This window comes from Semicossyphus pulcher, unplaced genomic scaffold (genome assembly GCF_022749685.1).
Source record: "Semicossyphus pulcher isolate SPU_LCO1_2020_fin unplaced genomic scaffold, fSemPul1.0.p SCAF_22, whole genome shotgun sequence".
NCBI classification, from domain to species: domain Eukaryota; kingdom Metazoa; phylum Chordata; class Actinopteri; order Labriformes; family Labridae; genus Semicossyphus; species Semicossyphus pulcher.
This window is the reverse complement of record NW_027211696.1, coordinates 22,043,132-22,055,860: the sequence shown is the minus strand read 5'-3', so window position 1 is coordinate 22,055,860 and position 12,729 is coordinate 22,043,132. Positions and strand designations below refer to the sequence as shown.

General features: G+C 45.4%; 1 protein-coding gene and 1 pseudogene across 1 annotated transcript; one reads left to right on the top strand and one right to left on the bottom strand.

Moving 5' to 3' along the window:
• Positions 1-5: 5 nt before the first annotated feature.
• Positions 6-5,595, bottom strand: LOC138601874 (UDP-glucuronosyltransferase 2A2-like; annotated as a pseudogene).
• LOC138601872 (uncharacterized) lies at positions 5,203-12,571 on the top strand. Its single transcript, XM_069673153.1, has 11 exons — positions 5,203-5,327; positions 6,092-6,223; positions 6,330-7,301; positions 9,137-9,596; positions 9,679-10,017; positions 10,215-10,238; positions 10,464-10,638; positions 10,881-10,969; positions 11,040-11,111; positions 11,189-11,319; positions 11,481-12,571. Exons 2-11 carry the CDS (start codon positions 6,100-6,102, stop codon positions 11,642-11,644), a joined length of 2,550 nt encoding a protein of 849 aa, XP_069529254.1. The 5' UTR covers positions 5,203-5,327; positions 6,092-6,099; the 3' UTR covers positions 11,645-12,571.
• The last annotated feature ends 158 nt before the right edge of the window (positions 12,572-12,729 follow it).

Sequence of the window (12,729 nt, the reverse complement as noted above, 5' to 3'; positions counted from 1 at the left end):
TTTGAATGATTTCTGATTAAATCTGCTTAGTCTTGTTTTTCTCGCCGTCTGCAGCAGCATAGCAGGAAGCAGCGGACGACCCGCCAGCAGAGGGCCACAGCTGCCACCATAGCGACCAGCAGGGCAGTGCCGGTGTCCAAGCTGTGGTACTGGAACCAATTCAGGTCATGTGACGCCAGTCGCAGATGTGGTGCTCTGCCATGTCGCATCACAAACTCCACCCAGAACACGGCAGCATCCAGCGGCGCTGTCGGTTGGTCACGCTGCAGCGCAGACAGACGCTGAATGCTGGACCTGTAGCTGAGCATAATGGGGAAAAAAACAGTCAAACTGATGTTTCACTGTCAGATGTTGGGATTCTTTTATTGTGAAGGAGCTGGGTGAGAGACAGGAAATACAAAAAAGTATTAAATTACAAGGAATTAAGTTTCCCGCTTCAGCAGGTAGTTGGAGCTTTTAATGTGAAATGTGTAATGTATAATTACATATCTGACATTAAAAATAAGACTTCCGATGACATCACTTTAACCTGGGCTGGTTGATAACGGTGTGCAGCGCCTCTGTCAGCTCGTCAGACGTCAGCTGGTGGAAGTCCAGGACGATGGCAGCGCCTCGGCGGCCCAGACCAGCGAGGTTATCAGGCTGATCAGCAAACAGTGGGACTCCAACCAGCGGCACAGCGTGATACACGGCCACGTACAACCCGTTGGTGCCTCCGTGCGTCACAAAAGCCTTCGTCTGCGGGTGACCTGACAGGGAGGAAAAGCAGGACTTTTATTGTGAAAGGATGTGAAGATAAACTTTAACTTTGAACTGAAACAAGACATTTTGTGAAAATGAACACACACACACACTTTGTGATATTGTGTTGGTGTGTATGTGTGTGTGTGTACCCAGCAGGTCGTTCTGTGGGATCCAATCAGAAATCTTCGTGTTATTTGATAAAGTTTTAGGTTTTTTTCCGCTGAACCTCCAGATCACCTGAAAACAGAAGTTTAAGATCAGAGTGACAACATTGAAAATGTGCACAGCGTGACATCCTACAAACAACCTCAAGACGCGTAAACAACAGCAAACAAGTGGGTCTTCAGCTTTGCTTTAAATACCTCCACCGAGCATGTCCACCACAATGTTGGTACACGAAACAAAAATGCCCGCTCACCAACGTCTTCTTTTTAACCTTGGGGACACTCAGAAGACCCATCCCCTGGGAGCGCAGTGCCCCGTGAAGGCACTTATGGGCGCACAAGGTCATATAAATACAAAGGTGCATTGCCATTTCTAATTTTATAAGTTAGCATCTTAAAGTCTTCTCTATCATGAACAGGGAGCCGATGGAGAAGGCCAGCACTGGAGTAATATGATCATATTTACATGATCCGGTCAGAATACAGGCAGCTGCATTCTGAACCATCTGAAGACCTCAAAAACTCTTCTTTGGCAAACCTGCCAAAAGTGCATTACAATAATCCAATCTAGAGGATACAAAGGCATGGATAAGACACTCGGCATCCGTAAACAACTGGATAGATCTAATCTTGGCGATGTTTCTCAGGTGAAAAAAAGGCTACTCTTGTCACCTCAAGTGTTTGATCAAAGAGCACCCCAGGTTCTGGGCGCCGGTTTAGCTCAGCGGTTAAATCAGCGACCACGTACAGAGGCTATAGTCCCGCCCCCGGCCCTTTGCTGCGTGTCATCCCCACTCTCTCTTCCCCCATTTCAGCCACTATCCACTGTCCTCTCTCTAAAAAAGATGATTCTTAACTCTGTCTGAATAAATGTGAATAACACAAAGACAGAGTGCTCATATTGATGACTCAGTCTCAAAGGTCCAATCACAATCATTTCTGTCTTTGCTGAATTAAGAAGCAGGAAGTTTGACAACAACCAGCTTCTAACAGCAGCCAGACAGGCCTCAAGCCAAGCTGTTTCAGACCCATAATTGTAGGTCATCAGCATAGCAGTGAAAAACAATCCTAAAAGAAGGCATGATCCGACCCAGTGGTGCCAAGTACAGTGAAAACAACAGTGGACCTAGAACAGATCCCTGTGGGACTCCATGCCTAACTGCAGAGGACTCAGAGTTATGTTATTATATAAAACACATTGAGATCTCAACCACTGAAGCACCTGGCCAGAGATGCCAAAGTAGTTCTCAAGTCTGTCCAAAAGTATACAGTGGTCCACCGTATCAAAAGCAGTGCTAAGATCCAACAACAATTAAACAGATGTTGAATCTATGTCTACAGCCAAAAGCAAATCATTCAACACTTTAGTAAGTGCTGTTTCTGTAGAGTGATTAACTCAAAAGGCAGACTGTAGCGGCTCAAATAGATCGTTTAATGACATATTTTGAGAGCTGGTTTGAGACCACTTTCTCTCTTTTGACAGGAAAGCCAGTTTTGAGACGGGTCTGTAATTCATCGGGGAGTTCGCATCCGAGCCTGGCTTCTTAAATAATGACTGCATTTTTAAAACAAGCTGGAAAAACTCCAGTGGAGAGCGATAGGTTCAGGATTGATAACACATAATGTTGGCTATAGCTCCTTAACAGCCCATGTTGGCAGAGGATCCTGAGAGATGGGCTCAAACTCAGAGAAGCCCTGTCCTGTGCAAATGGGTATCGCAGCAATTTCACCCTTTGATCCTCCAATAAAAGTATTCTTATTCTGATTCTATTCTCTATTCTATCGTTGAAATACAATATAAAACCGTGCGCAGACAGATCGGTGCTAATGACCAACTGATAACTGTGTGAGCCTAGCAACAATAACAAATAACAGTCTAGGAGTGTACTTGTTATTCACAATCAAATTAGAATAATAGGCTGCCTTCACAGCTGACATCCTAGACTGGTAGGCCGTCAGACTGACATGCCATGCTTGATAATATACTTCAAGCCTAGAACGGCGCTACTGACATTCTACAGTCTAGAGTATACATGTTGATGTCAATTACGAGCCCACTGAATGGCTGACAGTTCTTATAGCTCTTCTGACAGCCTGATGGAGGCGAACTGTTTTTCTGTGACATCACAACATGGTGGCTGTGTGCCTCAGAGTGAAAGTTTGAGGGTGGAGCTTCAGGACAGGATCGTTGCAAGAACACACAGCACTGTGTCTGTGAGTGGGTGGAGCTTCTGACCTTCTGCGGGATTCTTCCAAGGGCGGCAGCGATGACATCAGCACGCTCTATTGTCAGGTTGGTTACTATGGAGCCGAAGGAAACCACAACCACGCCACCCTCGCCCGAACTCTGGACGAATGCCTCCAAGTCCTAAAAGAAGTGACATCATCATAACATCAGCATCAGTCCTTATGTGTTTGTTTAACTTCAAAGTTAAACTTCCTGCGACACATCTCAGCAGGAAGTGATGCTTGTACCTCTGGCAGCTGATTGGCCGGTTTGCAGTGCAGCCCGCCAACGTATTTGAAGTTAGGCGGGGTAGGTCGTGGCGTCTGCAGGTCCCAGAACGTCCTGATGAGCCAGACGTCCGCCTTTCCCAGAGTCCCACACACACTGCTGGGACTTCCTGTCCACACAGCAAACAGCACCTTGAGGCTTTTATTCTGAAAGGATGGGTCATCGTACATCACCATTTTATTTGTTTACCTTTTTAATTGTTTTTAAGTTTAATTAAAACATTTTTTTTATTTTTATGTAAAATGTATTTTTTTATTCAGACTTTGAGAACATTTTGTCCCTTCTGAGCCTCCATACAGCAGAAAGAAGCAATTTCATTGTTTATCTTCTTACAGGATATTTGATGAACAGCTCTCATATGTCTAACTTTGTGTGGGCCCTCTGACCTTTAACCTTGCTGTAGTAGTGATCCACGTTCAGCCTCCAGAACAGCTCGGCCATTGCCGAAATCCACACGTACATCACAGCACTGATCAGCCGCTCAGCAAATGTCATGCGGTCACTGTAAGGCAGCGGAGGGGGCGGGACATAGGACGGCGGTGCCGGCGCCTGTCCGCAGTGTCGCTCCACGACGCCACCAAACGAGAAGCGCAGCGACACAACGAGCGGCAGGCCGAGCACGTCTGCCACCAAGTCCCCACACATCACTATGGGGTCCAGCAGCACGGCATCGAACGCAGAGTCGCCATCAGTTGATCGTTCTTCAACATGGAGTCACACTGAAGCAGACCCAAGTCCACCGAGCGCTTTAGCCAAGTTTGAGTCCTCCAGATCCTCTGGAACCACGGTGACTCGACTGACTCGAACATTGAGAAGTGAATAAACTCCTCAGTGAGACCGTGAAGGTCCGCTCTGCTGAACGGGACCTGAAATGACAGGACCTGAAATGACAGGACCAGAGACTAGAACAAGAGATGAGGACCAAAGACTAGGACCAGAGACTAGAACAAGAGGCGAGGACCAGAAACTAGGCCCAGAGACTAGAACAGACTAGGACCAGAGACTAGAACAGACCAGAACCTGAGACTAGGACCAGACTACAAATAGAGACTAAAACAGACTAGGACCAGAGACTAGAACCAGAGACGAGAACCAGAGACTAGAACAGACTAGAACCAGTAGAAACATTAGAAACAGGAAGTGACCTTGTAAACCAGGAAGTGGAACCTGTTGTCGGGGGGGTTGTTGAAGTGGATGGACGGCGACGCGTCAGACACCAACACGGTGACAGAGTGGTTCCTCCTCAGCAGCTCCTCCAGGATGCTCCTCATGTTCAACCAATGACTGTACTCACCTGGAAAAACGAGAACATGGCCGCTGTCCACTGGAGGGAGAGGACGGAGGAGGAGGAGGAAGAGGAGGAGGAGGAGAGAAGGGAAAACCTTCATCACGAGTCAAATAAGAAAAAAAGTTTGGTTTCAGAGTGAAAAACTGAAGATCAAAGTCCAAAAGATAAGAGCTGCGATCTGATTGGACAAGAACTCACTGCAGCAACACACATATAATGTTACAGAGACACAGGCAGGCCGAGTGACAGACAGACAGAGAGACAGAAAGTAAGATAAACAGATAAAGATTCATGAGAGAGGGTGGAGGAGTCTGCAGACAGGTCTGTCGTCTTGGGTCAAGTGGTATCAGTGATGTTCTGGTCAAGAGGGCCCAAATGCAGTAGCTCAGACCTCTCTCCTCAGGTAACGCATGCGAGGAGCTCTTATTTTGAAACTTCCACCGGAAGTTCCGTCGGTGTGCCATGTCTTAACTTGACGCCGGTCTGCGGTGATAACAGAGGCATCGATTCCTCTGGAAACACAGTCCAGACTCGGCATTTCCCGGCCAGTAAACCGCCGAAAATGAGAGATAAGAAGATTTAACGGAGACTAACGGACCCGCGGGGCTAAAAAAAGGTAAAATGGACCGTTAAAATGTCCCAGTTTGTGCCGGTTTAACAGCCTCACAATCAGGAACGCCTGCTAGTGGCAGTTAGCCGCTGCTAGCTCGATCAGTTTCCCTTTATTCCCCCCTAAATCCCGTCTCATCCTCACTTCGACCCGCAACATTCCCGTTTTCCCTGAGTTCTCCTTCGTGCTGCGTCACACAAAATCCCGCTGTGACGCAACAAAACCGTGAAAATCCTCCGTTAATCTGTTAACAGTGAAAACAGGTTCAGATTTACTGGAATATTTGTGGGATTTTACAACAGGAGTGAATAAAATCTCGCGAGAGGAAGTGAGAAGAGGTCTGCCTGAATGTCGTTATTGATCGACTTAAGACTAAAAAGCAGTTTTATAACAGTTTGTGATGTAATGTGAAACCGTTTGAGTGATGTCAGTTATCTGAACAGTTTCTATAAAGATAAAATATAACAAGATAACAACAACTCAACAATGTACGAATATATTATGATAATATATAACATTGTTGTAACATATAATATATGTATGTAATATATAATGTAATAATATAATATAATACAAAATGTATTTAAGATATTTCATAATTACAAACTTCCTGACGTTGAATGTTGTAGTTCAAAAGTTAATAGTTTTATCATTTTGTGTTTAATATTAATATTAAATATAATAATTTATTTTTTCATTGTAAATAAAGTAATTTTGTTTTAAAATGTTAAATTTAATTTTTTAAATTTGTACCACTCTCTCTCTCTCAGTCCTGGCCATGCTCACTCGACCACTGACACTGACCGAGACTGATGACAGGGGGCGGGGCCTGGTAGCTGTGACCCCACCTCCTGCTCTCCCATTGGCTGATGGGGGTGATGATGTCACTGAGACACAAACAGGTGTGTTGTTTTTGAATATGACTCATGGAATGATTTGTTTTAGTGTTTGGATTAAAAGTCTGAATATTCAGACGGAGAGTACTGACTCCTTCTTCTCCTCCTTCAGGAGTTTTTTCTCCTCCTGCACATCCTTGGAGCTCATGCTCCACCCTCTCCATATCACCCTCCTGTCCTCCTTCCTGCACCTTCTCTCCTCCCCCGCCTCCTCCTCTGAGCACCTCCTCTCCTCCTTCTCTAAGTCCTTTTATCTCCTTCCTCTCCTCTCCACTGTCTTTCGTTCCTCCTTCTTCTCTTTCTCCCAGCGCCTCCTCAAGTTCTTCCTCTTTGAATCCTCCTCCTCCCCCATCTTCTCCTCCTTCTTATGCTCACTCTCTTCTTTCATCTGCTCCCTCCACTTGTCCTCCTCCTCCCTCTGTCTTCTTTACTGCTATAACTCCTCCTACCTCTTCCTCCTTTTCTGTTTCATCATCCTCTCCTCCTTCCCCTCTCTCCGTCTGTCTACCACCCCTTTCATCTTCCGTTTCTCCTTTTCCTTTTATCTCACATCCCCCTTCTGTAGCCCCTTCTCTTTCTCATCCTGCTCCTCCGCTCCCTTCTTCTTCCTGCTCTGCTCCCTCTTTATCAAGCGTTCCCGCTTCTCCTGCTGCACCTACTTCACCTTCTCTTAGTGTTTCTCCTCCTTCTCCCTCCTCTCCTTCTGTCCCCCTAACTCTTCATCCTTCACCTCTTTCCTCACCTCTTAAATCTGTCCATTCTCCTCCTCCTGTCTCTTTTTCTCCTTTATCTCCTCCATCTCCCCATAATTCTACTCCTTTTCCTCCTGCTCCTCTACCTCCTCTGCATTACAGCCAATCTTCTGTCATTTCTCCTCCTCCTCGTCCTCCCTGCTGCCCCTGCTCTTCCCTCCTGCCACGCCTCCTCTCAGCTCACCGGTTGGAGGTGCGGCGCCTACTACGAGGAGCTCTTGCCTCCCTGGGTCGTCGTCTGGACTCTCTGGAGAGGAGGAGCAGGAGGAGGAGGAGGCAGAAGATGAGCAGGCAGAGAGGAGAAGAAGAAGGAGAAGCAGCCTTTTCTCCCGGTGAGTTCAGTCTGACTCCTCCTTTATCTCCTCCTCCTCCTCTGGACAACCTGATACTGACTGAGACCTCCTGGGGAGCTGATCTGTGTTGAGCTGACATCACTACACTGTTAAACAACAGACCTCAGATCAGCTGATTCAGTTTCACTCAGAGAAACAGGAAACTTGTCTGAGCAAAGCCAAAGATCCTAACCTGACTACAACTAACCGGACCACAACTAACCAGACTAAACTAACCGGACTACAACGGACCGGACTACAACTAACCTGACTACAACTAACCTGACTAAACTAACCAGACTTCAATTAACCGGACCACAACTAACCGGACTAAACCAACCTGACTACAACTAACCGGACCACAACTAACCAGACTTCAATTAACCGGACCACAACTAACCGGACTACAACTAACCGGACTAAACGGACCGGACTACAATTAACCGGACCACAACTAACCGGACTACAACTAACCGGACTAAACGGACCGGACTACAATTAACCGGACTACAACTAACCGGACCACAACTAACCGGACTACAACTGACCGGACTAAACGGACCGGACTACAACTAACCGGACTACAACTAACCGGACTACAACTAACCTGACTACAACTAACCGGACTAAACTAACCAGACTTCAATTAACCGGACCACAACTAACCGGACTAAACTAACCAGACTTCAATTAACCGGACCACAACTAACCGAACTAAACTAACCAGACTTCAATTAACCGGACCACAACTAACCGGACTAAACTAACCAGACTTCAATTAACCGGACCACAACTAACCGAACTAAACTAACCGGACTACAACTAACCGAACTAAACTAACCGGACTACAACTAACCGAACTAAACTAACCGGACTACAACTGACTGGACTACAACTGACCGGACTACAACTAACCGGACTAAACTAACCTGACTAAACTAACCTGACTACAACTAACCTGACTAAACTAACCAGACCACAACTAACCGGACTAAACTAACTGGACCACAACTAACCGGACTAAACTAACTGGACCACAACTAACCGAACTAAACTAACCGGACTACAACTGACCGGACTAAACGGACCGGACTACAACTAACTGGGCCACAACTAACCGGACTAAACTAACCTGACTATAACTAACCGGACCACAACTAACCGAACTAAACTAACCGGACTAAACTAACCGGACTAAACTAACCGGACTTCAATTAACCGAACCACAACTAACCGAACCACAACTAACCAAACTAAACTAACCGGACTTCAATTAACCGAACCACAACTAACCGGACCACAACTAACCGGACTACAACTAACCGAACCACAACTAACCGGACTAAACTCACCGGACTAAACTCACCGGACTACAACTAACCGGACTACAACTAACCGGACCACAACTAACCGGACTAAACTAACCTGACTACAACTAACCGGACTAAACTAACCGGACTACAACTAACCGGACTACAACTAACCGGACCACAACTAACCGGACTAAACTAACCCGACTACAACTAACCGTACTACAACTAACCGAACCACAACTAACCCGACTACAACTAACCGGACTACAACTAACCGAACCACAACTAACCGGACTACAATTGACCGGACTAAAACTGACCGGACCACAACTAACCGGACACAACTAACCGGACTACAACTAACCGGACTAAACTAACCGGACCACAACTAACTGGACTACAATTAACCGGACTAAAACTGACCGGACTACAACTAACCGGGCTAAACTAACCGAACTAAACTAACCGGACTACAACTGACCGGACTACAAACTAAAGTCATTTTTCTTTATTCTCTTTCAGGTTCCGCTGCCTGCCCTTTTAGCTCCACCTCCACTTGTAGCTCCGCCCATCTGCCACCTGTTACCACCCCATCATCACCTTCATCATCAGATAGCGAGGACTTAACCACACCCCCTCTTTCCTCTAGTTTGAGCCAATCAGAGCATAGGAGGAGGAGGAGGAGGAGGAGCAGCAGAGGAGAGGAGGAGGGTCGTGGGAGGAAGAGGAGGAGGAATAACCAGAGAGGAGGAGAGGGTAGAGTTTTTCCTGAAAACAGAGAAGAAGAAGAAGAAGAAGAAGAGGATGCTGGGAGATTTGTGGGGCGGATGGTGGTCTCCGTCAGAGGAGGAGGAGCAAAGGAGGAGCTGCCGCTCACTCTGCACAACTTCAACCACAGGAAACGCAGAGAGAAGGGCAGAGCCAGCCAATCAGAGAAGGCGGTCAGTGTCGTCAGGCAGAATGGTTACAGAGAGCTTCACAGGTGAGACAGGGCGAGAGTGAGAGAGATCAACATTAACTAATAATCAATAATCAATCAAATGTTTCTCCTCTTCTCCTTCCAGCATCTCCAGCTCCTCTTCCCAGCATGCCTTGCAACTCCTGCAGTCACTCCAGAGTGGGCAGGTCAGCAGCCAATCAGACGCACTCAGCGTCTCCTCAGGCCAATGGCGTTTCTCAGACTTCACCCAGCCCCACTCCATCTCCTCCAGTCACAGTGCCCTCAATCTATGGCTAAGCTCCTCCTCCTTCTCTTCTTCCTCCTTTAACTCTGCCCCCCTGTTGCACCTGTCAGCGGTTGCCGTGGAGATGCTGTCAGAGTCCATGAGGGGCGGAGCTTGTGTAAGTCCCCTGCGGTCCCTGAAGGACTGGACGGCCCCGCCCAGTCTGAGCATTGACCACTGGTAGGTCGGCTCTCGTGTGAACATTCACCTCAGTAATGTTCATGATGTCAGTAATATCAACATAAACGTGTGTGTTTCTGTAACAGTGACATGTTTCCTGTTTTAGTCATTAGCTTACATCTGAACTCAAACATGAAGTTTAATCTTTCTGATGCACTGTGAACATAAAGAAATCAAACCTTTGGCTTTTTTTGCAGTTACGTGCGCACACCGTCTCCAAGGTAACTGATATATAATGACATATATTAATTTGTATTGTTTTCAATTGTATTCATTTACAGCTATAGTTTGTATTTTAAATTAAATTTCATAAAAAAATAGCGTCAAGTTTCTTTTTTAAATCTGGTCTCTTTCATTATATCATTATTTTCATCATTTTTTTGTTCATGTTTGTGCTAAAAAATTACTCGTATAAGATCAAGTAATTGTGTGTGTGTGTGTTTCAGCCCAATTTTTCCCGCCCGGCGACTGCAGAAGCAACGAGCCAATCACAGCTCCCGGAGCATCCACCTGCCCCGGCGACGGGCCTCTCCCCTCCCCCCATGTTCAGCCAATGCCCTGTCTGCGCCGCTCCCCATCAGCCAATCATCGGGCTGCAAGTTTCTTAGCACTAATGGAGAGGTGGAGCTTATTTAAATGATTTTTAGTTTAAAGATTTTTCGTTTTTTTTAAATTTAGCTGAAATATGAAAATGTTTAGTTTGTTCATAATTCTTTCGTATTTTCTTTTCCCCTGAATATTTAAATGTTCTCTGAATGATCCAGAATATTCTGCTCTGTAATTCTCTTACGTTGTTCCTGTTGATGGAGCTCAAATGTCAAATGTGTTTTTAATGTATTATTCACTTTGGTTTTTTCTGTCAGCGTGGGAAATGTGTCTCACAGATAAGAATCCGCCGGGCGTCGCCACGGGAAACGCCGCTCACCCCAATGGGGCTGCCAAAGGTCAAAAGGTCAGGAGAGGAAATAAACAGAAAATCTGTTAAAAGTCAGTTCAGATATTCAAATAAACGACTTTTTCAGGTTAAAGAAGAAAGAGTTCAGTTTGGAGGAGATTTACACCAACAAGAACTACAAATCCCCCACCACTAACAGGTAAAAAACTACAAATCCCAAAGTTGACAAAGGTGAATGAGTCCAATTATAAATATAAAGAAACAGTCGTCCTGCAGGAGTCTGGAGACCATCTTCGAGGAGCCGCGCGAGAAGGACGGACCGCCGTTTGTGATTGGCCAGCAGAAGAGACGCAGGCTCCTCCTTTTTCCTGACTTCACTCAGCCCAGGAAGAGGAAGAGGCCACAAGGTATGCTGGGAAAGAAAGGGACTTCCTAAAATCACAATATTTCCTCTGTGGGAGGAGGCTCACGTCTCGGGTCACGTTGAGTCATCAAAATTTCAAAATAGATAATCTGAGGTTAGAAAAAGATCCTGGTTTGTCCTAAAAAAGAAAACTCTCTATTTTAGGGGCGGGACTTCCTGTTGCCACAGTGGCCAGGAAACGGGCGGCTGCACGGCGACATTGCCATGGTGGCGGCACAGCTGATGATGAGTCTGACCTGGACGTGATGCTGGTGGAGCGACTGAGCGCGCTCGAAGACTTCCTGACACGGCAGGGCCTGGACGTGTGAGCTGTAACATGACTTAAGGCCAAATCAATAGAGCTGCTATCATGCCCGCTACAACTGCGTTTCCACGGCAACGCCCTCAGCACATGATGTAGCGGGATTTTTCTTTGCTGTGTACTTCTTGTTTGTTTTTGATTTTTTTACAGTGTAGACTGTTTAAAATGTGAATTTTCAGAAATATTTAATATTTTTAACAGTTTTTTTTTAACAGAGTGGAGGAAGTTTGGAGAACAGGTGACCTTTCAGGAGGCCACGCCCACAGCAGGGCCCAGGTGGTGTTATTATTTTATTTTGTTTCATAAAGTATAAAAAGACTTCACTGCAGTACCATGAAGTACTCTAAAGTACCATGAAGTACTCTAAAGTACTGCAGAGAGAGATAGGGGGGTATTTGGAGTTTTTAAAGTGTAATATATATTTCTGCTGAAAATGTGTCTATTTTTGGAACAAATAAAGTTTGTTTCTCTGAAGTTTGTTTATTGTTGATCAGTTCGCTTGACCGCTATGATGAGACCTGTAAAGAGACAACTTCCGGTCGGTGTGTCAGATGTGTTGAGCTTCACTGGTAAACGGGTCACAATGAGACTGTGAGTGAATGTTAATCAGAAGAGTTCATTTATTTCATGCTTTTATTTTGGTACTTCAGAGTCACGTGATGAACACTGTAAAGAGTGAAACAGAAGAAACAGGCCTGATCATTTATCAGTTACTAAACGGTCAATATGCAGCTTTAATCCTTATTCTTCATCATCACCACGTGTTTTATCTGTGACATCAAATATAATAATAATAATCCTAAAAGCCTTTGATCTATAAAGAAGTATAGATTTACAATAGATAGATCTGTTTTATATCTGTGCTTTTCCTGATGATGCTAATGGCTAACTGACACTCCAGGATCTTCCATACTGCTTGTTGTAAAAAAGTGATTTAACCAAAAATAAACTTCTGTATTTTATTTCATTTGGTTTTTTTTTTATTAGTTGTTTAAGTCATGGCAATGCCGGTCCATGAATTCAGGAGGCGGAGCCTCTGAAGGGGTGTTGCGATTTTTTGTTAAAATATTTTTAAACCCTCAGTTTATCCTC